The sequence below is a fragment of the Marmota marmota genome, unplaced genomic scaffold (genome assembly GCF_001458135.2).
Source record: "Marmota marmota marmota unplaced genomic scaffold, marMar, whole genome shotgun sequence".
In the NCBI taxonomy this organism is placed as follows: Eukaryota; Metazoa; Chordata; class Mammalia; order Rodentia; family Sciuridae; genus Marmota; species Marmota marmota.
The window spans coordinates 10,861,868-10,886,726 of NW_026000205.1; the positions used below are offsets into that span (position 1 = coordinate 10,861,868).

At 47.9% G+C, this 24,859-nt stretch overlaps 4 protein-coding genes and 1 pseudogene across 5 annotated transcripts in view; 2 read left to right on the plus strand and 3 right to left on the minus strand.

The window, feature by feature from the left end:
* Nucleotides 1-1,076, minus strand: part of Capns1 (calpain small subunit 1) — a 9,918-nt gene extending 8,842 nt beyond the window's left edge. Inside the window, exons 1-2 of the mRNA XM_015497223.2 lie at nt 962-1,076; nt 13-82 (exon numbers count right to left, since the gene is read on the minus strand). Of these exons, the coding sequence (XP_015352709.1) occupies nt 13-67 (55 nt within the window). The 5' untranslated portion in view covers nt 68-82; nt 962-1,076. The remainder of the gene's footprint in view (nt 1-12; nt 83-961) is intronic.
* Nucleotides 1,077-5,513: 4,437 nt separating this feature from the next.
* On the plus strand, nt 5,514-6,393 carry LOC107151673 (annotated as a pseudogene).
* A 6,737-nt stretch (nt 6,394-13,130) lies between these two features.
* Tbcb (tubulin folding cofactor B) lies at nt 13,131-21,067 on the minus strand. The gene is made up of 6 exons (XM_015497217.2): nt 20,876-21,067; nt 20,361-20,504; nt 16,641-16,737; nt 15,521-15,712; nt 13,655-13,727; nt 13,131-13,481 (listed from the first exon to the last, which is right to left on the minus strand). Exons 1-6 carry the CDS (start codon nt 20,987-20,989, stop codon nt 13,367-13,369), a joined length of 735 nt encoding a protein of 244 aa, XP_015352703.1. The 5' UTR covers nt 20,990-21,067; the 3' UTR covers nt 13,131-13,366.
* A 150-nt stretch (nt 21,068-21,217) lies between these two features.
* On the plus strand, nt 21,218-22,837 carry Polr2i (RNA polymerase II subunit I). 2 transcript variants are annotated; one of them, XM_015497233.2, is made up of 7 exons: nt 21,218-21,307; nt 21,509-21,737; nt 21,814-21,868; nt 22,110-22,183; nt 22,275-22,349; nt 22,455-22,506; nt 22,733-22,837. In XM_015497233.2, exons 2-7 carry the CDS (start codon nt 21,679-21,681, stop codon nt 22,793-22,795), a joined length of 378 nt encoding a protein of 125 aa, XP_015352719.1. In that variant the 5' UTR covers nt 21,218-21,307; nt 21,509-21,678; the 3' UTR covers nt 22,796-22,837. The 2 variants fall into 2 exon arrangements, with proteins under 2 accessions (XP_015352719.1, XP_015352720.1); XM_015497234.2 differs by having other exon boundaries at nt 21,289-21,307; nt 21,635-21,737.
* A 7-nt stretch (nt 22,838-22,844) lies between these two features.
* On the minus strand, nt 22,845-24,859 carry Ovol3 (ovo like zinc finger 3). Its single transcript, XM_048791205.1, has 3 exons — nt 24,508-24,859; nt 23,555-23,756; nt 22,845-23,096 (listed from the first exon to the last, which is right to left on the minus strand). The coding sequence occupies exons 1-3, from the start codon at nt 24,739-24,741 to the stop codon at nt 22,888-22,890; spliced, it is 645 nt and encodes a 214-aa protein (XP_048647162.1). The 5' UTR covers nt 24,742-24,859; the 3' UTR covers nt 22,845-22,887.

Genomic DNA, 24,859 nt, shown 5'->3' on the forward strand with positions numbered 1-24,859 from the left:
CGCCTCCACCACCTCCTCCTCCTCCGCCGCCGCCTCCGCCTTTCAAGAACGAGTTAACCAGGAACATGACTGCGACTGGCTCCTGAAGGGGAGAAGGGGGTCAGGTAGCTGCCTCGCCCTTGAGTCCTCCCTCTCCCACAAAAATACGCATTTCCGGCTGCAGTTCCTAGGAGAAGAACCTGAGGCCTCGGGTGGAGGCCGATCCTACGGCTAGGGGTCTGGGCTTCTGATAGAGGGTGGTTTTCGTTTGGGTGGGGTAGGGAGGAAGAAGGCTCAGGATTGAAACCCCGGGTCTAAAAGGTACCTGTCGAGCTTGAGGGACTTTGGGTTGAGTGCGTGTATAGACATCTTTAAGGGGGTGGGCACAGGTCTGCCGCGAGATCTCCAGATGGCGTCCCCTTGTGGTGGCAGTGGTACCCGGTGTGTCTGGGCGCTCGAATCTGAGATCCAGAGCCCCGGAATTGAACCTGGGGGTCTTCGGCGAGTCGAGCTCGCGGATCGGGAACCCTTGGCCAGGAGGCCACCGGGGGCGAGGGTTTAGGAAATTCCGAATGTGGCTTTGTGCAATTGGGTACTCTCGGCAACGGGACTACAAAGTCACCCTGGGTCTGAGGGTTCGAGTCCGAAGTCAGAGTCTAGAGGCCCGAGACATCAAGATCCGCACTGGAACTGGGGGCATGGATCCTAGACCGTGGTTCTGGACGCCCCAAGGGAGAATTTAAGGGGTGCACCTCAAATCTATGGGCTTGTATTTTAGATCCTGAGACCGAGGATGGGGAGGAGTCCGCTGGACCGGAAAATGAGGATAGATCAGGCCTAGGGGTTGGAATCTGAGATAATGGGTCCTCGGGCCCCTGAAGCCGGGGCTTTAGGGTCTTGCTGGGTCTGGGGGCTGCTGAACTCGGGATTGCGGTATGCAGGGGGTGGGGGGTCTGGGCCCGGCGGTCACCGCCTCACTTACACGTCCGGAGGTCGGGTTGTCTGTGGTCTGCTACTCCCGGGCCTCCCGCTGCGTCCGGCTCCGGAGGGCGGGGCCCATGACTCAGGCCGCAGCTTTCGCCGTAGACACTGCAAGGCGCCAGGGCGTCATCCGCGCGGTCCTAGAGCCGGCATTGAAAACTGCGCCTGCGCGCGGCGGCCTCGCCCCAGCGTAACGGGCTGCCCCGTAGTACTCAGCGCAGCAGGTTTCCGGTGCTGAGGTTCGAACCTCGCCCTGACAGGTGCTGAGCCTTCTCTCACTGCTCAGCGGGAACGAACTGGAGCTCCAAGGTAACCTTCCCCGCGTCCTGTGAATTTTCGCCCCGAGGCCTGACTTCACTCGTTCAGTCCGTTCCAAAAGAGACTCAACAAGTAGCCCCTATCCTGACTTTTTTGCGACAAACAGCACCTAGAGGCCCCCAGTTTTGTTTGGCTTACAAGCTGGGGACAGACACTCGCAACTGTGGCGAGGGCTAAGGCAGACTGGATTTTGCTGGCCCCTGCCGCATCCCAGATGGTGGTCACCCCGTGCCTTCTGCAGCCGAGTCCGTGGATCTCCATTTTTTTTTTTTTTCGTGGACGACACTAAAGTGTCGCCTTCAGTCTGACAGTCTCTAAAGAAAGCTCGGATACAGGAAGTCCTTTGGCCTTAGCCAGTTTTCTGAGTACATATGTTCCAAGGACCCTGAAGGTACGTTTGAGACTACAGCTGATGCCTTTTTTTTTTTTTTTAAGCTGGGAATTGAACCCAGGAGGGCTCTATTACTGAGCTATATCCCCACCCACTCCTTTTTTTGTTTTTTGGGGTTTTTTGTTGTTGTTGTTGTTATTTTTGGTACCGGAGATTGAACTCAGGTGCACTCCACCACTGAGCACATCCCCAGTCCTATTTTATATTTTATTTAGAGACAGGGTCTGGCTCAGTTGCTCAGCGCCTCGCCCTTTCTGAAACTAGCTTTGAACACAGGATCCTCCTGTCTGTTTCCAGAGCCGTTGGGATTACAGGTGTGCGCCACAGCTCCCGGCCCTTTTTACTTTTTATTTTGAGTAGGGTCTGGCTAAATTGCTTAGGGCCTCTGTACATTACAGAGGCTGGCATTGAACTTGGATCCTCCTGCCTCAGCTTCCTGAGTCTCTGGGAATACTGGCATGGGCCAGTGCTACTGGCTGATGTTGCCTTTAGAGGCCTTTTTGCCCTACAATTTGGACCTCCAACTTATGTGTGCCCAGTTATTTTTCTGGGTTCCTCAGCAGTCTATATGGCACTTAGACTCTCTCCTGAAGATTGGGTAGGTTTTAATTTGAATTTTGGCTCAACCCTATAATAACTGTGCAACCCAAAAACTGATTTGATGCCTCTGAACAATCAATTCATCTGTGAAATGGGAGCATGAGTTGCTACTTCTATCCGAATTAAGTGATAAACATAGAAAATGACAGCTGTTAGCCTGTGTGTGCCCATGCTGTTCCTGTAACCTAGAGCCCAGTTGGACTCCCAGATGGTTGACTCTTGCTCATCCTTAAATAATACTGACAAAAACAAACAACTGGCCAGGTGCAGTGGTGCAAGCCTGTTGGCAGCAGGTCCACCCTGGCCCCTGGAGCCCTACCTCCACTAGTTTGTTCTGCATGCCAGTGTGGCCAGCTCACAAGGCCATGGCGAACTTGCGGTTTTTCTGTTCCTGCTTGTCCGTCTGAGACATATGTATCCCACGGGAATGCCTTGACCTTTTCTGGTCTGATGGACTTATTGTTAAGGGAGGTTTCGGTACCTGACAATAATAGATGTTGAAACTAAATTTCTCCCTCCTCCCTCCTGCTTTTGGGTAGTTTTCCACTTCTGCTGCTTGGGGTATAAAAAAGGTGTGTTAGCAATAAAGATTATTGACTCCTGGATGAAGAACCTTGGTGTCCTGTGTGTCTTTTAACCTCGCCGTCCCTCGCCGGACTCGGCTCCCTTGGCCGGACGCGGCACAAGCCTGTAATCCCAGTGGCTGAGGAGGCTGAAACAGGAGGATCACAACAAGTTCAAAGCCAACCTCAACAATAGTGAGGTGCTGAGCAACTCAGTGAGACCCTGTCTTTAAATAACACAAAATAGTGCTGGGGATGTGACTCAGTGGCCGAGTGCCCCTAAATTCAATCCCTGACACCCCCCCCAAAACAAACACACAAACTGATAAGCACTCTTCTATGGCACTTCATGTATATTAGCTTGTTCTCACAGTAGTCCTATAGGATGGATGCTATTTATTATCCCCATTTTACAGATAAGTAAACTGAGGTTAAACCTAAATAGCTAGGCTCCATAGCCTGTATCTTTAACCACTATCTTTATGCAATGACTCTTCAATAATATAATTAATACAATAATAGTTCAAATAACAAGATCACAGAACACGAGGCTGCAGTTGCAGCTAATCCTTCCTGAGGGCTTGCTGGGGCTAGGCCAAAGCAACTGCTATGCAAGCTTTTTGTATGAGTCAAGACGTAACAGGAGAGAAAATGGAGGCTCTGAAAGGCAGGGTCACAGAGGGTGGCAGGACCAGGTCTAAACCTGGGCTTAGCTGATGATAAATCTTTTGGTGATGACTAATCGGGATTTCCTTCTCACCACACCCCTCCCTGGCAGACAGAGCAGCTTTAGTCCTCTGTCTTGTCCTTAGGCTCTGTTACTTCTTGCTGCCAGGCCTTTGCACTGCTGTGCCCACTGCCTGGAGCCCTCCTTTTGTCTCTGTGCCCCTCCTTAAGACTAGATGAGGCTGTCAGTTTTATGATCTCAGAACTAATTGCACTTTCTCATAACAGTCACTATCCAGGACAGTCACGTTCTCTAGTTCTGTCTTCCTGATTTTTTCCATTTTTTTTTTTTTATTGGTGCATTATATTTGTACTGTCTCCTTGATTTCTTAATCCTGGGCATCCCCAAGCCTTAGGTTTTGGTCTTCCTGTCTGTCCCACTCAAGCCATAAATTACTGTCTTGAGGCTATCAACATCTAAATTTCCATCTTCAGCCCAAACACAGCCCCTGAACTCCAGACTCCTACATCCTGCATCCTGGGGCAGTGGAGGTTCTCAGGCTTCACACATCCTAAACTGAGCTTCTGACCTTTCTCCCAAACCCACTCTTCCCTAAATCAACAGTATCTCTTCCAGTTATTGAGGCCAAACATCACTGGGTCTCCTTCGACTTCTTTATACCCACTAGTTTACATTCTGTCTCAGCCATTCTGCCTTTCCAAAACCCACAGAAGCAGCCGAGCTTGGTGTTACACGCCTGTAATCCCAGTGGCTCAGGAAGCTAAGACTGGAGGATTGAGAGTTCAAAGCCAACCTCAGCAAAGCGAGGCGCTAAGCAACTCAGTGAGACCCTGTCTCTAAATAAAATACAAAATAGGGCTGGGGATGTGGCTTAGTGGTAGAGTGCCCCTGAGTTCAATCCTTGATGTCCTCCCCCCCAAAAAAAACCCACCAAAGCATTAAATGGTGGAAGAACCAAGGTGGAGGGTTGGTAAAGATATGCACATTTATGTTTAGTCAGGCTTGAGGGCCAAAGTTATGCAGTAAATCTGGTTCTTCAGGTTCATTGGCATCCTCATGGCACCAGGGACCAGAGCTTTGGGGAACAGTTTCCCTTTGGCTTCTGTTCTAAGCATAATTGCCTGTAGTAAGCTAAGATAAAGAAATAAAAAACTAGTTAGCAGGGCAATGTTTAAGTCTCCTTCGCCTTTTTCAATTTTAGCTGGGCTGTAATCCCAACAGTTTAGGAGGCTGAGGCAGGAGGATAGCAAGTTCAAGCCAGTCTCAGCAATTTAGCAAGACCCTGTCTTAAAATAAATTAAAAATGGTTTGGGGATGTGACTCAGTGGTTAAATGCCTGTAGGTTCAATCCCTGGTGAAAAAAAAAATACATATAAAATCTGGATGAGATGTTATGTTGCCTGAGATTTGATTTAAATAATGGGGTTAGGAGGAATAAACAAAATAAGGTTGGCCATATGTTGACAATTACTGAAACTGGGTCATGGGTATTGGAAAGCCCCATTCTTGCTGGGCCAGGTGGTCCAAGTTTGTAACTCCAGCAACTCTCAAGCTGGGGTAGGAGGATCTCAAGTTAGTTCAAGGCCAGTCTCAACAATTTAGTGGGACCCTGTCTCAAAATAAAAAAGGGCCGGACATGATGGCTTGGCCTGAATCCCAGAGAGGCTGAGATAGGAGGATCCCGAGTTCAAATCCAGCCTCAACAATGGCAAGACATTAAGCAACTCATTGAGACTCTGTCTCTAAAAAAATAAAAATTAAAAAATAAAATAAAAAAATACGGCTGGGGATGCGGCTCAGTGGTCCAGTGCTCCTGAGTTCAATCCCTGGTGCCCACACACACACAAAAGGGGCGGGGATGGGGATGTATGTAAAGTGGTTAAAGTGCCCCTGGGTTCAACCCCCAGTACCAAGATAAATAAAACTTGTTCTAAAAAGTCTCCACTGTGAAGGAGAATCAAGAGGGAAATGGGGCCTGTGTGGTGGGCCCTGATTTCCCAGCCACCACGTGAGTGGCCGATATGTCCATCCTCACCCCACCAACCAGATCTGTCTGACCTACTTGGTGGTAGTTCGCTTCAAGCGCGCAGGTAAGTGCTTTGAGATCGCCTGCTTCAAGAACAAGGTTTGGGCGCAGCAGCGTGGAAAAAGACCTTGGATGAAATCCTGCAAATCCACTCAATGTAAATGTTTCTAAAGGTCAGGTTGCAAAGAAGGAAGATCTCATTAGTGCATTTGGAACATATGACCCAAACTGAAATCTGTAAGCAGATTTTGACTAACAGAGGTTCAGATATCAGATAAAGGCACACACAGCTGGAGCAGATGTTTAGGGATACTGTGGCAGCCCAGAAACAAAGAAGCCATACACCATTATCCTTGTTGAGAGAGGTATGAAGGACATCCAGTATTCAGTCAAACTCAGCAAGAGTACAGAATAGCAGGCTTTGTAAGTGATAAAGTAGCTGAAGGGAGAAATGAAGATCAAATGTGTGGACAGGAGGCTTTGGTTCATTCCAGTGAATGAAAGGAAGAAGCTGAAGGAAAAGCTCAAGTCGTTGATGAAGGTTATAGAAAGCAAGACTAGAGCCAGCGGCAAGAAATTGTGTCTTATTGACCCAGGCTGCTTCTGAGATATTGGTGAGCTAATAAAAAAGGAAACAAACGGGAAAGTTTCTTTGGAAGTACTCAATTTGACATTTCTGTCTTGTGTTAATGTGAACATAAAAAGACTTCCTACATGAGGATAATGTGGGAATCATTTTGTTTTAATTTTTAAATTGCTATTCTAAGCAAAAATGAAAACTCAAAAGTACAAGTCCAGGGGCTGGGGTTGTGGCTCAGGGGCAGAACGCTGGCCTAGCTGGCAAGGCTCTGGGTTCGATCCTCAGCACCACATAAAAATAAAATAAAGGTATTGTGTCCAACTACAACTAAAAAGCAAATATTTTTTTAAAAAGTACCAAGTCCAGAGGATCATTTTGCTGCTGTCTGAGGCCTTTATTACTTTCCAAAATGAAAGCTACTTGAGACAACTCTTAAGGCTAAAAAGTTACAATTTTGTACATTATATAAGTAAGATTACTTGGGGGGATGTATGACAAAAAGCAGTATTTACTGGAAAAGAAAACGTGTCTTGTTTCTACGTCATACAGCCTGAGCCCGTAGGGGTAACTATCATGTGGGTCAAGCTTGGATGATGACTTCCTGATTATCTGAAATAGGCATGTGGTGGCTGCAGGACTAAATGATAGTCACTGAACATGCTGCCGCAACTGGGATTGTTCTTGGTAAAATAAAATGTCATTCACTTCTGATTCTTAATATATTAATACAGCTAAAATTATAAGTAATCATATAATAAAACTACTAGTATAAAAAAAAAAGGAAATGGGACTTTTTTTTCCTCTCTAAAACGGTTCCTCTTGCGCACTGACCAGCTTGAGGGTCGAGCAAAAGCCGGAGAAAGCTACTGAGATGCAAGAAAAGTAGGGGGACAGGAAAGCGGCCCAGCAAGCTCAAGGCCGCAAATTGAGGTCATCTGCCGCCTTTCACTGCGGCCAGAAAGTCAGTTGTAGCGCCGCCTCCAGGACGTTGGTGCCTCCGTACTCGGCTCCACAGGGTTCCGTGGGCCCTCTGCGCCTGCGCCGTCCGGCACGCAGCCGAATCTCTCCACCCACCACCCACCCCTAGCGTCTCTGGAAGTTGGGGGAGACTTCTCCTCTTTGAGCTAGAAGAGGTTGAGATGTCGCATGGCTCTCTGGGAATGAAGTTCGCTCGCTAAACTGGAGTCCCGGCCCAGGCCGCCGGAGAGACTGCGGGCCCCACAATGTGCACGGCTCACGGGCAGCGGCTGGGCGGTGCGCTGCTGCCCCCTCGTGGTGGCTGAGCGTTTTGGGCTGAAGCTAAGGACACCCCCTTGCAGGCACTTGGGAGGCAAGGGCCATCCTGGTAACCCGTGGGAATCCTTTCCAAAGTGGACCCATCAGGAGGGTGGGAAAGGTAAATGTGAAGAAACTGGGGCGGGCCGCTGTGAAGATGAAATGAAATCAGCACGTTTACCGTGCACTATGATATGTTACCACGTTGCCATACATATAAGTACAGCTAATACTTAATCGTAAGCATTTACCTAGCGGCCAGGCACTTACATTAGCTCACTTAGTTCTTACAACAGGGACCACCACAGGGACAAAGGGGCGGATAAACTCTCAAGTTTAATTCATAATCTGTTATCTGCTAATATCTTCCCATACCCTTCCCCACTAAGTCTGTGGGACGTGCCTCCACACCCCACCTTTTGTGTATGTGTGTGTTAGTAGGGATTGAACCCAGGAGTTCTCTACCTCTAAGATACATTCCAGCCCTTTTATTTTAGGACAGGGTCTCTTGCCTGCGCCTACACTAAATCAAATCGACCAGTGAGTGAGTGCAGACCTCATTTTCCACATGGAAGAAATTCCTTTCAAAAATTATCATATTCCTGACTAATGGAAAAATTATACTTGTGGGCTGGGGTAGTGGTTCAGTGGTAGAGCACTTGCCTAGCATGTGTGAGGCACTGAGTTCGATTCTTAGCACCACATATAAATAAAGGTCTATCAACATCCAAAAAAGATTATACTTGTGACAGTGGAAAAATATGAGAAAAGGCTGGCCTCCTCCATTGTTTGGGCCTGGGGAGGCAGCCTGAACATTTTTCTCATCCCATTTAAAGCCTTGCCTGATTTCTTTTCTGTTGTCATTGTGTCAAAGGTTCCTGTCTCCTGTATCAAGTGCTATTATTGGTCATGCAGGAGGAATACATACATATTCATTCACTCACCTCAGGTTTGAACCTGGGTAGTTGGTGTCAGACTAAGGTGAACTCTTCCTCACTAAAGCTATTACCACCTCTCTTTAGCAACTCAGTTATCCCTGCTTGGTAAATGGCAGAAATCAACACAAGGACTATTGTTACCATGTGAATCCTTAAATTTGACTCAGCTACCAAACAAAAGCAGCTTTCACTATTACTTTATCACAGGGATCAGGTTTCTGATCAGCATGAATAACCAAAAGGATTACTACAGACCTAAAATGATCGATATTTTTATTGAAATGCATCCCCCCACACTACCTAGCAGATTTGGTGATTTTATTCCTCTTTGCTCCATGCCCACAACCTTATTAATATAGAATTTACTAAAAAACAAAAATGGTCAGTAATTATCTGTTTTTTTAAACTACCAGGCAAAGGCTGTGTCTAATTCACGGGTGTGTTTCCAGCATCAGATATAATATACTGTGGGGCCTCAAAACTGTGATTAAAAAAAATGTGGGGAAATTATGTTGATGTTCAGTCTTCCATCTGCACTGGGTTTATGCTCAGGGTTTATGAAATCAAGCAAGGTTCACTTTGCTCTCAAAGAGGGGAGGGTGGGCAGGCATGGGTAACTGTTGCAGGAGGAAGAGTTAGTGGATCTGTTAGAAGAAAATCCATAACTCCTTTCTGCTGCTTCCCCTTGAGGTTTTGGATCTAGTGACCCTAGACCATAGTTAAGGGATAAAGTCCATGGTCTTTTTTTAGGTATTGGGGATTGAACTCAGGGCCTTGCACATGCTAGGCAAGCACTGAGCTATATACCCAGCCGTTTACTTTTTTTTTGTTATTTTTTATATTTTTGGTACTGGTGATTGAACACTCAGCCACTGAGCCACATCCCCAGCCCTCTTTTGTATCTTATTTAGAGACAGGGTCTCACTGAGTTGCTTAGTGCCTTGCTTTTGCTGAGGCTGGCTTTGAACTCTGGATCATCCCTCAGCTTCCCAAGCCACTGGGATTACAGGCGTGCACCATTTAAAAGGCATGTCTTTTAAAGTTTTTTTAAATAAAAGTGAATGAAAGGAGGCTGCCTAGCACAGGAATATGTTCCAAGGCACACTTTTCATATGTGGGATCTGCTGGATTGATGAATGCTCATCGATATGAGAAGTTAAAATGTATAGATCATTTCTAGGGCAGGTTTTTTTTTTTTTTAAGAATATGGTAAAACTTCACACTGTCTTCTCCCATTTGCCAGCACAAAGTTGACAATTTTGAAAATCCCCAGAAATTGTGAAGCCATTGATAGGTCCTGGAAGTGTGAATAACCACATGGAAGTTACTAGCAATCACTGAGAACACCTGCATTGGACTGAGCACATAGAGGTTATTTGTTGTAGTATCTGGTGTCATGCCAACACTTTTTTGTGGTGTTGGAGATGGAACTTGGGGCCTTGCACATGCTAGGCAAGTGTTTACTACTGAACTACACACCCCAGCCCTTATGCCTACACATTGATCACCATTCCCCCTTCTCTGTGGGCACCCTAATATCAGTAAAGTGTAAGCATCAGGTCATTCTGTAAAGTGAGTCTCTAATCTCTAATTATGATCCAAGCTTTCATATAGCATGTCTAGGTTTCCAATTTGGAAATTATCTGCATGATCCCATCCATTGCCAGTTTACCATGTTGAAAACTGGAAGGTGTTAAAGCACACCTTGGAAGATTGTCCAGATCTTCCACCTCAGTTTGGCAGATCTGCATGCTTGTGAACCTTACCTGGAGCTCAGAGGTATGATTTTGGGTGGTCAGTGCAGTTATGGGGAGCACATGATTCTCTTGCCCCTTATTTGTCTTGCCCACGTCCTGCACAGGCAACGGAATTGGGGTCCCTCTTGGTGCAGTGAGCTGGCTGTGAAATAAAAGCTAAGAAAGAGAAAATGGCAAAGAAACCACAGGACACAGGAAGTAACTTTAGAAAGCAGGGGTAGGACGGCTCTCCGATATTAGTGATCCAGCTTCCACACTAGACAGAGAGAGATCTGGAGCCCGCGCTTGCTTTATTTATGTGGGGGAACATCAAAGGTTTTTCATAGAATGTTATTTGCCAAATAAGGCAGGAGATGGGCTGTCCAGATCCAATGCCCAATTATGGAGGAGCTAGGAGAGCTATCCTACTACTAGAACAGGGACAGAGATCTCACGCCTTGGGCAGTCTACACATGGGAAAACTGGGATCATTCTCAAGAAAGGACATAAGTCCTCCATGGCTCAGTACCGAGTAAAGGACCACTCAAGTAGCTTCATGGATGGCTTCCCACACTTTTGGCTTCATCATCTGGAGATGTACTCTGACACCCAGTTTTTTTTTAATATTTATTTTTTAGTTGTAGTTGGACACAATATCTTTATTTTATTTATTTTTATGTGGTGCTGAGGATTGAACCCAGGCTTCGCATGTGCTAGGCGAGTGCTCCACCACTGAGCCACAACCCCAGCCCCTGATACCCAATTTTAAAGTGAGTCTCAGATCCTCAGTGCTGATTCTTATTCTGCTGGACACACTAGCTGAACTTGCTTGTGGTGCTGGTTGGGAAGCTGGGGTTACCTTCTCCAATGCTTTGACAATTCCTTGACAGGAAAGGGTTCTAAGTCTTGGAGTCCTTTTCTAAAGTAACTTTGTTTTTTGTAGATGGATAACTTTATTGGTCTCTCTGTGTGGGTGCAAGTATAGATATGTATGTCTGTCTATCCCTTGCAAGTGTTTGATGTCAGTCTCTTGAGTGTTTTCTGTGTGCATGTGTGTGACTCCATAGTGTGTGTGGAAATTTGTACACACTGTTTTGCACGTGAACTCTGTTGTCTAGTCATAGTCTATAGGCTGTCCTGTGTTTGAGGGAGCGTCCAGGTATTTGGGGTGTCCTCTATCTTACTGTGACAGGCATCAGAGTAACATCAGGCTTTATGTGAGATGTGAACAGCTTCTCAAGGATCTCCTCAGCCTGCAGGCAGTTCAACTTCATTCTTTTTAACTGTAGTTGTCCCTGCTGCTGCTTTCCCTTTCTCCAGAAGTTATAATTAAGTAATTGCAATAAATAAGCTGCCTAATTAATAGTCATCCTATGAAGGATCCCTCCCAGAAACTAATGAAGGGTTATCACTGCACCTGCAGACACATGCATAGTAAAATTCAGGCTCCCCAGAACACACTGATTGCACATGCATGTCACATGCTCTGTAATGCTATGAGGATAGGCTTCATGTCACTTTTAGTATGTGGATTCTTTTCTTTAAAATATTAAGTGAACAGGTAAAGCCTCCACCCACAGGGACTGTGACAAGACCACTTGTTGGCTCTCATTGTCCTTTCTGTCTCCCTGCTTTTTTTTTTTTTGGTACCTTGGATTTAACTCCCGCACTTGACCACTGAGCCACATCCCCAGCCCTATTTTGTATTTTTATTTAGAGACAGGGTCTCATTGAGTTGATCAGTGCTTCCCTGTGGCTTTGAACTCCTGCCTCAGCCTCCCAAGGTGCTGGGATTACAGATATGTACCACAGCACCCTCTCCCTGCTTTTTAAAAAATATCCTTTTAGTTGAACACAATACCTCTATTTATTTGTTTTTATGTGGTGCTGAAGATTGAGCCTGGGGCCTCTACTGCTAGGCAAGCACTCTACCACTGAGCCACAACCCCTACAGGAACTTTTGATAGCTGGCTGGAAACATGGTGCCCTGAACAAAGACTACACTTCCCAGACTCCTTTGCAGTGTCACATGTAGTAATGTAGAAAAATTCTGATCAATGAATTAAGGATAGTTTGTAGTTGTACATCTTCCTTAAAGGCAAAGATCTCCCCTCCCCTTCTATTCTTCCTCCTGGTTGTAGCAGATGAGGTAGGAATCATGAGTAGATGGGAGAGCAAGACACAAGGAGATGGAAAGCAGCCCTGAAGTAGTGTGGGGAGATTAATATATAAACTCTTGATTTCATGAAACTTTTTTTTTCTGTGGGCAGCCGCTGTGAGGTGCGGGCACCTGGACAGGCCAGTCGCAGGGGCACTGTCATGTATGTAGGTATGTGGCTCACAGGATTCCTGATCCCAAGATACCATTCATTAATTCAGTTGAGTCTCTGAGACCTTATGCTTTGTCCTGAGGTTGGCAATGCCAGGGCCTTGGCATTCAAGGAAATTCCAATTCCAGCTGACAGTGACAACCCAGAGCGTTGATGGTGGAAAAGTGAGAGGCGCAGATAAAATTCATGGATCGTACAACTCGCTCATTAAGTATATAGTTCACTAGTTTTTAGTATGTTCAGAGAATTGTGCCACATCGCTAGTTGTCAATTTTGGAATATTTCTGTTACCCTCACAGGATATCCTAAANCTGAGACTGGTTTTGAACTGCAATCTTCCTGCCATGTGTGGCTGCATGAGACTTTAAATGAAAAATAATTAAACTCTCATCCTGTTTAAGCTACTATTATTTGAAGACTCTGTTTAAATTGCAGAACATTATATTGAATAGCAAAGGACAAACAGCAATCATTTCACAGGCCTTTTGCTATCACTCGAAGGATAAAGACTTGCTGGGTGCCAATGTGTGCCTGAAATCTGAGTGACCTGGGAGGCTGAGGCAGGAGGATCACAAGTTACAAGGCTAGCCTCAGCAATTTAGCAAGGCCCTAAGCAACTTAGTGAGAACCTGTGTCTCAGATAAAAAATAAGGTCTGTGGATGTATCTCAGTGGTAGAGCACTCCAGTAAAGAAATAAATAAATAAAGTCTCACCCTACTCAAACTCTGCTTTGCCTAGGTCCTTATTTAATCCTCATTTACCCAGCTTCTTCATGCCACTTCCACATACTTCCCAGGTTTCTGATGCATTTAATGTACAAATCTCTAAAATCAATGGGAGGGGAAAAGGTGAATAAAATTAAAATGAGGTCAGGAGCAGAGGGCCAGGGGTACACACGTAGAGAAGGGCAATGAGTGGCTGAGACAGGAGCTGGAACAGGGAGATGCCCTTCCCTGGGTGTCACATCTCGTCCAACCCATAGTCTTCCTCTGGGAAATCCCCCACTGTCACAACCGATGGCTTGACGAAGGCTCCATACTTGGGCTGGCATTCGAAGTAGCGTTTCCCATTCACACTGCAGAACATGATGGGGAAGCAGTGGTCAAAGAATCCCATGTGGCTCCCACTCAAAATGCAGTATGACATTATAACAGGCTCACTCAGCAGCATGCGTGAAATTACACATACATGTTCACATATGCATTCCCAGACACACATACACAGATGTCTCAATGGAACACTTGTTACCTGCCATCGTTTTTCCCTAATGGCTCATCATAGCGGACACCAATCCAGTAGCCGGGCTTGAAATCTGTGAGTCCTGCCCAGAAGAGAAATTCTGATGAAACCTCTGGACACATCTCACCTGGAATCTGTGCTTGCTCATCAAGGAAAGCCTGTCCTGGTGAAAACCACTCCTTGCTACTTTGATTGCTTCCACCCAGGACCACCTTTATCTCCTGTCAGACCAAGATAATTGCAGCTTTGCTGATCTCCTAGCTCCCACCCTGCCCCCTATTCCCTCAGCCAAGAGTTTTTGGATAGATTTACTTAGGCAAATCTACCAGGATTGAACCCAGGGGTGCTTAACCACTGAGCCACAACCCTGGCTCCTTTTCTTAAAATTTCATTTAGAGACAGGGTTTTACTAAGTTCTTAGGGCCTAAGTTGCTGAGGCTGGCTTTGAACTGGTGATCCTCCTGCCTCAGCCTCCCAAGCTGCTGGAATTACAAGTGTGCACCATGGTACCAGGCATGAAGAGGTCTTTGTAAAACCTAAGGGGGCTGGGTTTGGTGGTACACATCTGTGATCTCAGTGGCTCGAGAGGCTGAGGCAGAACTTCAAGTTCAAGGGAGGCCTCAGCAAGACTTTTTCTCAAAACAAACTAAAAAGGATTGGGGATGTGACTCAGTAGCAGAGTGCCCTTAGTTCAATCTCCATTCCCCCAGACACACAAAACTTAAGATGGGATGGCACTGCCACAGCTCTGAGAGGCCTCAGAATAAACACTGACATTTGACCTTGGGTTGCTAGGCTCCAGAACTCTTAAGAAATCAACTTCTGATGTTTTAACCACTCTATGTGTGGTACCTGGTTAGGGAAATCCTAGCAAATTATGCACAATCAACAACAAAAAACAACACAACCCAATTAAAAATTGGGCAAAGGATCTGAGTAGACATTTCTCCAAAGAAAATACACTAATGGTCAAGAAGACATGAAATGATGCTCAACATTATTAGCTATCAAAAAGATACAAATCAAAAACATGATGTTCTACTTCACACCCACCAGAATACCTAGAATAAAAATGTCAGATAACAATTGTGTGGATGAAAATATGAAGAAATTGGAACCTTGCTGGTGGAAATGTAAAATGGTGCAGCTGCTTTGGGAAATAGGCTGGCAATTCCTCCAAAGGTTAAGCAAAGAATTATATGTGAGGCAAATTCTCCTCTTAGGTATAGAGAAATGAGAACATGTCCATGCAAAAGCTTACCATATGAGAATGTTCATACAGTATTATTCATAATAGCCAAAGAGTGGAAAAGACCCAAATGTCCATCAACTGATGAATGAACAAATAAAACATGGTATATCTATATAATGCAAAATACTGATACATGCACAATACGGATGAACCTTGAAAACAATATGTGAATACAGCCAAGGACTGCATATTTAGGATTCCTTTCATAGAAAACAACCAGAATAGGCAAATCTACAGAGATAGAATGTAGATTAGTGGTTGGCTAGGGCTGGGGAGGTAAGGCTTCAGAAATGGGGAAAGGCTGATAATGGTTTTAGGATATCCTGTGAGGGTAACAGAAATATTCCAAAATTGACAACTAGCGATGTGGCACAATTCTCTGAACATACTAAAAACTAGTGAACTATATACTTAATGAGCGAGTTGTACGATCCATGAATTTTATCTGCGCCTCTCACTTTTCCACCATCAACGCTCTGGGTTGTCACTGTCAGCTGGAATTGGAATTTCCTTGAATGCCAAGGCCCTGGCATTGCCAACCTCAGGACAAAGCATAAGGTCTCAGAGACTCAACTGAATTAATGAATGGTATCTTGGGATCAGGAATCCTGTGAGCCACATACCTACATACATGACAGTGCCCCGGCGACTGGCCTGTCCAGGTGCCCGCACCTCACAGCGGCTGCCCACAGAAATGGTGCTGGCTTGTGCCTTCTCCTCTGTAAGGCGCTGGGTGGTCTCGGCTTCTTGCTGTGCTCGCTCCTCTTCATTGTATCGGCCTACCTTGCTGCGCTTCAGGAAGGAGCGAACTGTGTCTGTGGGCAGGGTGGGGGACAGGGTCAGACCTGATCTCTGGGGATGTGTCTCTGACCTCTTCAGATAACATCCAGCCACAAGGGGCTAGAATATTCCATATTCATGGAGTATTTCTTCTAGGTGTCAGAGAGCTGTCCCCAAGCTCCATAAGTCTCCCACCATAGCTTTGATTTTTTCCCGTGACTCCTGGGGTCTCCTTACAATCTAGAAACTAAAGGGATGCAACCAGCCTCCAGTCCTTCACATGACCCCATCTTTTTTTTTTTTTTGTACTGAGGAAGTAACCCAGGGGCACTGCTTTACCACTGAGCCACATCCCAGCCTTTTTTATTTTTTGAGACAGGTTCTGACTAAGTTGCTGAGATTGTCCTCAAACTTGCAATCCTCCTGACTCAGCCTCCCGGGTCACTGGGATTACAGGTGTGTGCCCTGTAACGTGTGTGCCCATCTTCTTACATATCCCTCCAGTCTTAGGTTCACCTTCAGCCAGTCGCTGCAAGCCCCCTTCCTTCCCACCACACATTCTGACCCATCAGCAGAAGCCTGAACTGACTGCCATTCTGTCCTCTCCACAGCCCACTAGATTCTGTCCTTATACCCCATCTGCCCCACCCCATGCCTCCATCTGGCCCTGAATGCTCCCCACAAACCATTCTCCTGCATTCCCCAAAGGCCCCCTTCATCTTCCTAGGCCCTCATTTGCTTCCCCTCACATACTTAGGAGTCCCCATTCCTACCCCATGCCCTGTTCACCTTAATCATGTACCCACAGTCCCATGCCCTCATATGTACCCACAATGAACCTCACCCCTTCCTCCATCTTCCCAAGCCCTCTGCCTGATTTCTGACCTCCCTGTGATGGTCCTCTCAGTCCTACCTGGCTTCTTACCACACACCCTCATCCATCCCATCCCATGTGTTCTGTACCTTGCCTCTGGTCATAGGCTTCTTGAGAGAGCTCGAATTTTTCCACTTTGGACACGTCCTCATACTCTCCAAGGCGGGCACCACTGTGGTCAATGACCTGTGGTGAGGAGAGGAAGGTCAGCAGGAATCAGTCTAGCCAGGAAGGCCTGGGATGCTGGGGTACAGCTGCATGCTAGAGCACTCTACACACTCAAGTTTTTCCTGATTTGAAAAAGACACCTTCACCTTTATCCCAGCTATCTCCCCTCTCCTGAGCCCAGCAGAAGGGACAAGAGTAGATATCTACACTGGCCATCTCTCCTTTCTCCTCGCCATCCAAAACCCTGGAGGCTGGATCTGCCCCGAGATGTACCCTACACACTAGCACCCATATCACTGATAGCCCTGAAGTCAATGAATCTAACTGGCAGAGATCAGACCTGGCTCATAGCCCTCTAGGCAGTACATCTATCCTCTCTGGGACTCTGGGACCCTCGCAGGATGGCCCCCATCTCCAGAACACCTCTTCTTGAGCTATTCCAAGTGTTTACCCACTCATTGCTTATGGAGCTCCTCCAAAGGTACCCAGGAGGTCCTGAGCTGGGCACTGGGAACATGGTATAAAAAGAGACAACCCGTGCCCGCAGGCAGTGCTTATTCTGCTGTGCTGGGGGACCCAGCCGTAAACAAACAAATAGAGACATGGACTAAACACTACTTGATGGCCAGGGCGAAAGACAAAAATACAACAAAGAAGATAAGGAGCATGGGAAGGTGGCCGGGCAGGCTTTCAAAAGGAGGGGATGTCTGAGCCAAAGCCTAAAGGATGAGAAGGAACAGCAGGTGTGAAAACCAGAAGCAGATACATCCTTGACCTTCTGGAGGAGGAGAAGTTGGTGTGGGTGCGGTGAAGGGAGCTAGTGGGAGAATGGGCAAGATAACAGATCACTGTAGACTTTGGGTTTTACCTGCATTGTGGTGCAGAGATGGCTCTCATATGGATCAGGGGTTCATAGGCTCCCTCTGCTGCAGACTGTTGGGGTAGGGATGGGAGCAATGAGGCCAGGGGAGGGGTTGGGATATCCAGGAGGGAGGGGTGAAGGCTGGATCAAGGTGGGTGCAGTGGGAGTAGGGGAAGAATTTAGATTCGGGATGATTTTGTAGGTGGAGCCAACAGGGTTTGTGACAGATTGGGAGTGGGGAAAAGAGTGGGGAAAGAAAGGGATCAAGGACAATCCTAAAGTGTTTAGTCTGAACCACTAGGCTAACACGGCAAAATAAAAATGGTCCTTACCTCCGAGTCTAGGATCGCTAAGAATTTCTATTCCCTAGGTCATGAATTTTTTTAAAGTTTGAAAAACTGTCATTTTAAGCAGTGCATGTAGCTGATATTTACCAACAGAAAAGGAATTTTAGGAAAAAAACAAAATTCCCAGAGGTTCCAACCCTGGGACACTGTCCTTGAATAGCCTGGGATGTACCACATGGGTGTGAAGCCCTCCTGATTGAGGGTGCTGCCACCCATGACTGACCCCACTTGCATCCCTCAGCTGTAGCTGCTGGTCAGCCCCAAGTCTCAGTTCTGTGGGCCCAGCAGAGTCCTGACTCACAACTGCTAGTCCTGCCCATCACTTCATCTTGACTCTTACAGTATCCTCCTCCTGGTGTCCCTGCTCCTCCTGTCCCCCAGTCTGTTCCTCACCTGCAGCCCAAGGGAGCTCGTGAAAACCTGAGTCAGAGCAGGGCCCTTAGGCTGACTCCTTCCCAGTTTCCACTTTCTTCACCCACAGTCCGGCACCCACTGTGCTCCCTCCCACTGCAGGGTGCTTGCATGTGCTATGTCCTCCTGCCAGAGCACCTTTTCCCCTTTTTGGTTAACTCTCCCTTTTCTGTAGGTCTCTGATCAAACAGCACCCGCTCCAGGAATCCTCCCAGACCTCATGATAGGTCAGATACCCCAGTATAGGGTCTCCCAGCTCCATGATCTCCTGCAAGGCCCTCAGTTAAAACTTACCTTTCATATTTGCTCCTGTGATCATTTGGCTAACATCTACCTCACACACTAGACACAGCTAAAACAGGGACCTCCTCAGATATGACTCACAGCTATACTCCTGGCACAATACAGATGTTCAATTATTGAATAACAAAGGACAGAAAATAAAGAACCAGTACTCTGGACACATGAACTTCTAGAGTCGTGCAGACAAAATGAAAAATTCTATCAATAGTTCATGCTTAAGAAAGTATATTTCATCCTGAAGTTGAGTTTTGTCCTCTGCAAAATGAGGATAATTATACCATCTTCTTGGTCTTTTTTTTTGGGGGGGGTGTACTGGTGAAGCACTCCTGCTTTACCAGTTCTTATTTTTTATTTTGGGGGAGGGCCTTACTAAGTTTCCAAGGGTCTTGCTAAGTTGCTGAGGTTGGCCTTGAACTTGCAATCCTCCTGCCTCAGCCTACCAAGTTTCTGGGATATAGGTATGCGTCCTGCACTTGACCTCTTGGTCTTATTTTGTAGAGTCAACTCATCATCCAACAGTGATTCACTGAGTATCCTCTGTGCCAGGCATTGTTCCAGATGCTGAGGACACAGCAGTGAAACAGAGTGATGAAAATTTCCACTCTCCTGGACACTCAAATCAGGGAGACACAAAATAAACCAGACCAATGAGAAAAATCCAGAGTATGTCAGAGAGTGATAAGAGCTATGAGCAAAAATTTAAAATATACTCAGATGCAATGACAATATATCTGTAATCCAAGCAAACTTGGGAGGCTGAGGGAGGAGGATTCCAAGTTCAAAGCCAGTAAGCCCCTGTGTTGAAATAAAAAAATCTAAAATAAAGAACAAAAAGGGGGGAAGGGATGAAATTATAATTTTATATTTAGGCAGGTGAAGGTGTCACTTGAAATGTGACTTTTTTTTTTTTTTGGTACTGGGGATTGAACCCAGGGGCACTTCACCACTGAGCTAACCCCCAGCCCCTTTTTATTTTTTAATTTTGAGGCAGAGCCTCACTAAGTTGCTTAGGGGCCTCACTAAATTGCTGAGGCTATCTTCAAACTTGTGATCCTCCTGCTTCAGCAACCAGAGTTGCTGGGATTATAGGCACATGCCACTTTGCCCAGCAAAAGATGACATTTTAAGTAAACATAAGAAGAAAGGGGGAAGCCATGTGGACATATAGAGAATTATTCATGAAGAAAATATAATAAATATAATATAGCACATGCAAAGGCCCTAAAGTGGAGTTCACCTGGGATGTCTAAGGAACAATGTGCCAGGTAAAGACTGAGGTGGGAGAGGTGAATGCTAAGCAGAGAAAGAACAATGTAGGCACAAAGAGGTCCTCTGCATTCTAGCTTCTCCCAACCTGTCTAGCCTCATTGCTCACAGAGGCTCACCTCATGCTCTAGAACTCTGTACACTTTTTTCCATCTACTTGGGCATGCCCCTTCTACCTCTTTGCTCATCTTTAGGTCTCCTCAAATGTCCCTTCTTCCAGAAAGCTCTTTCTGAAACCTCCAGGTGGAGTCAAGTAAAACTTCTACCCCCAGTTCCCTAAGCTTTTACTATCCTAGCACAGACTACTCTGGACTGTCACTATCTATTGGTGTCTATCTGTGCTGGACTGGGGATGCCATGAGGGCAGGGCCTATATGGGTTATTACACAGGGCAAGCACAGCAAATATTTGTTGAGTAAATGAGGTATGGGATTCCAGCTGGGTGGCCTCACATGGATGCGGCAGCCGTCATCTACAGGATAGGAGCCCAGCAATGCATCCTCCTGATCCAACTTGCTGTAGAATTTGTCATCAACTCCATACAGCTCCAGTTCCATGCAGGAAGCAGGGCTGCCCACCACCAGCTCCAGTTTACACTGCGGGGATGAGGAGAAAGGGTGTCAGTGACCCCATCATCTGCCCTGAGGCTCCGCCTACTATTAGCAACCATCACCCTATCCCGGCTTCTCTAAAAGACCATCCAGGGCCTAGGAGGTTCTGAGGGGCCTTCCCGGCCCCACCTCCTCTACTCTAGCTCCTGCCTTCTGGAGCATCGGGTTTTTCTCTGGCCTCGCCCCTACTCTCTGCAATCTCAGATTCTCTCTAGCCCCATCTGCATAGGCCGGGTCTCCAGGCTCCCCAACCTCAGAAATCTCTAGCCCCGCCCCTTACATTCAGGCCCCTCCCCACCTTCGGGAAACCCCGCATTTTTTGCCCCACCCCTCTAGGCCCCGCCCCCCAGTCACACCTTAAACTCAGCGATGGTGAGACTCCGACTGTACCGCTTCTCAGAGCGGAAACTGTTGAGGGAGCTGCTAATGAAAACGGTCACTGTGGGCGCCGATATTCCCGCCACCTCCATTTCGCCGCGCCTTGCAGTGGCCCGCAGCCCGATACAGCCGTCTCACGCCGGCTCCGCCGCCGCTGCTTCTGGGATACCAGCCCCGCCCCCACTCCCGGACCAGACCAATCCACGCGCTCTCACTTTTAGGATCCACCAATCGCCGCCGTCCCTTCTCCACTGCCGGGAAAAGGACTCGCCCTCTTCTTAGACCCAGCCAATCCCGAGAGGCCTTCCATAGTTCACAATTCTTCCAATGGCCACACCGGAAACGGCCGGTTCGGGCCTAAGCTGAAGCTGGGAGGAAGAACTGGCAGGAGTTATCCCGGTCCGCGAAGGGTAAGCGTGGCGCGTGTGCACTGGCGTGGATCCAAACAGAGAGTAATGGCTGCTTCTATTTATGTCCAGCACCTAGGGGGTCACTTTGTGCATCATATTCCCGGATTTTGCACTATATCCATCCCATTCTGTAAAATGGGGAGGCGAAGTGCCGAAATTGGAAGCAATTACCATAGAATATTTTTAAAAAATTAAATCAAGGGAAGCAATCAGCCAAACCTAAGCGTGGAGAGAGCCGAGCACAGGGCTACCGTCAGCTTATACACGTGCGCGGCTCCGTCCCTCTTTGGCGCCGCTGCTTGGCCTGACCCTTCCCGCGACCTGTAGCGCGGCGGAGCAAGTGCGGAAGGCTTGACAGGCAGTTCGTCGCTATGGAACCAGATGGGACCTACGAACCGGGCTTCGTGGGCATTCGATTCTGCCAGGAATGGTGAGAAGGGAAGCAGGTGCGGAAGGGGAGCAAGGACTTGCTCAAGGGCTGACCTCTGACTTCCTCCTCCCTACAGTAACAACATGTTGTACCCCAAGGAAGACAAGGAGAACCGCATTCTGCTTTATGCGGTGAGTGCGAGCTCGCAGGCCTCCCCGTGGCCTCCAGCCGCCCCACTGGATCCCCTCGTGGCAGCATGCTACTCAGTGTGACACACACTTCCTATTCGCTCCCGAAGTGTATTGATCTCACCTCCTATCACTTTCTTGTCCATCCGGCCCGTAGTCATCCCCTCCGGGAATCTCCCTGCCCTCCCATTCCTATTGGTGACCCCTAGTCTCTTGGTGACCCTCCACACTCGCCCTTTCACAGTGCCGGAATTGTGATTATCAGCAGGAAGCCGATAACAGCTGCATCTACGTCAACAAAATCACGCACGAAGTGGAGTGAGTGTCGTGACCAGGGATTGGGGCAAGCAAGGGTGTTGTCTTGGGAGTCCGGGACTGAGCTTATTTATTCACCTCCCCATTCCTGCAGCGAACTGACCCAGATCATTGCTGATGTGTCCCAGGACCCCACGTTACCACGGACCGAGGACCATCCATGCCAGAAGTGAGTTCGCAGCTAGCAATGGGGCGGGAGCATGGCTTGTCCTACTGGGTGGTGGAGAGAGGTGGGAAAGGTGTATTAAACTGGGTGACTGGGCCTTTCCTTCAGGTGCGGCCACAAGGAGGCGGTGTTCTTCCAGTCACATAGTGCCCGGGCCGAAGTGAGTTGGGGGGGAAGTTTCCTGGGAACCTGGGGCTTGGTCTTTCCCTATGGGTGGAGATATAAATATCGGGGTGATCTTGCCCTTCCCTGAATCCTGGATTGGATCATTAATATTGGGAAAGTTTCCTTGGCTGTTCTTTTGGGATGAGGCCCTGCTGGATGGAGGGTCCTATGCTGTGCTCTGGAGGCTCCAGACCCTTCTAACCAATTATCCTTTCTACCAGGATGCCATGCGCCTGTATTATGTATGTACTGCCCCACACTGTGGCCACCGCTGGACCGAGTGACCCCTCTCTCTTTCTCCTAATAAATGCCAGGTTCTGTTTGTTTGTTTGTTTCCTGTGTTTATTTGCTTCATGGGTAGGATGCTGGTACAGTCTCAGGTGGCCCCATGCAGGGTGCGGTGCTGTGCATAGGCATCGGGCCGTGAACTGGTGAAGCCACAGTCCTCACACACGTGCAGCTTCTCCCTGCGCTCACGGTAAGCATAGCTGGCCGGCTGCCCGTGCACCTTGGCAAGGTGTGCTTCCAGGGAGCATCGCTGGGTAAATGCTTTACCACAAGCTCCACAACGGAATGGCCGGATTCCTGTGAAGAAGGGGTGCAGAGTCGGGCAGGGAAATGGCCTTCTGACTAAAGGTTTGCCACCTTCCTCTCCAAAATTGAGCATTTCCTGCCCCTATCCCAAACTCATCAAACTTCTATTTATGACCCATTTGCTACCCACCACCCAGTACAAACATGGGCCAAACCCCTGTGACCACTGTCCCTCACTAGAAAATTCCTTCCCCTGGGGAAGATGGTGGCAGATGTTCCTTTGCACCCTGCGATTTAGGACCTGAGTTCTGTAGCCAGCGTCCATCTTGTCTCCACTACCATGGCATCACCTTATACCCATTTGCTGGGGTCTGAGGTACATCAAGTCTCAGGCCTCCTGTTATCTGTGTCCCTGCCCTATGTACACAGACACTGGAAATTCCACATCCAGGGCACCATCACCATCCCAACTGGTCCAGAAGCCCCTCACAGTCCTTGCCACAACTCACCAGTGTGAGTCCTCATGTGGCGCTTGAGATCGAAGGCATCGTGAAAGCCTTTGCCACAGCAGCGGCACACATGGCGGCGAGCTGGACTGTGGCACTTGAGGTGTCGTGTCAGCATGCGCTGCAGTGGGAAGGCCTTGGGGCAGAGAGGGCAGCCAAGTGTCCCAGGGCTCCTGGGAGCAGAGGCCAGGGTTCCCTGCATGGGCTGCCAAGGGGATGCAGAAATTAGCCCCTCCATCTGGACCCTGCCCATACTTGGCATAAAAATACTTACAAAGAACTCAGAATGCAGGATGAGGAAGGCTGGAGTCTGATCAGTGCAAACACATGCCACCTTCTTTCCAGGGCCTTTCCTAACCAAACCCCATCATGCTTGCCTTGCTTGACATTTCTCCATAGCAAGTATCATCCTCCAACATACTAACACATATTTTTCTAGTTTTATTGTTTGTCCTCAGCACCAATCAGAAATAAAAATTGATTACAGTGTGGATTTTTGTCTTACTACTGTTAAGTGCTTAGCACCTGGCTCAGAATAAATAGTGAACTAACCTTGATCACATTTGCATTCTGGCTAGTGCTTTCCTTCTTCCCTTGCATGCACAGCTGAAATACCCCTTCTGAGAGGGCCCAGTAACCCTTATCCCCCATCCTGCTCTTATCACCTTGTTCCATGTTCTGGCATAAAAATTAATCACCATCCACACTTTTGCTGGGATCCTTCTCTGCCCCACTGGACGTAGAGGTATCTGGAGCACATCTGCGGCTGCCTACCCGAGGAATATGGGGCTTCATTGAGACCTAACTGAACTCTTTCTAGGACAGGAATGGCATTCCCAGCAGGGAAAACAGGTCTTGAGGCTGAAGGGCATGTGTAAACAGGCCCAGGAGTAAGGGGCTGTCAGCTTTTGGAAGGGGCAAAACACCTGGGGCCTGAGGGTCAGCCGCAGACTCACCGCTGCCCAGGGGTCCCCAAGGCGGGAAGACTGATGTGCCGGTAGCCCGGCCAGGCTGCTGCAGTCTGAAGAGAGAAAGCCGGTGGTGATGCCTTGCCTCTTCCCCTGCCCCTCATCCCCAGGCTCAGTGAGGGGCCCACCTGGAATATAGGCATCTCCTCGGAGCTGGTCAGGCAGGTGGCCCCAGTTAGGTGGTTGTGGACGCCGACTCCTGACCAGGAAGACACGAGGCATCACCTCAGGAATGGAGAGGTGGTTGCTCACAAGCAGAGTTTCCTCCTCCACCTGCTGTCAGACCTCAGCCCAGGACCACTATCCCAGGTGGGAAGGGAGGGATGTGGGGGAGGAACCT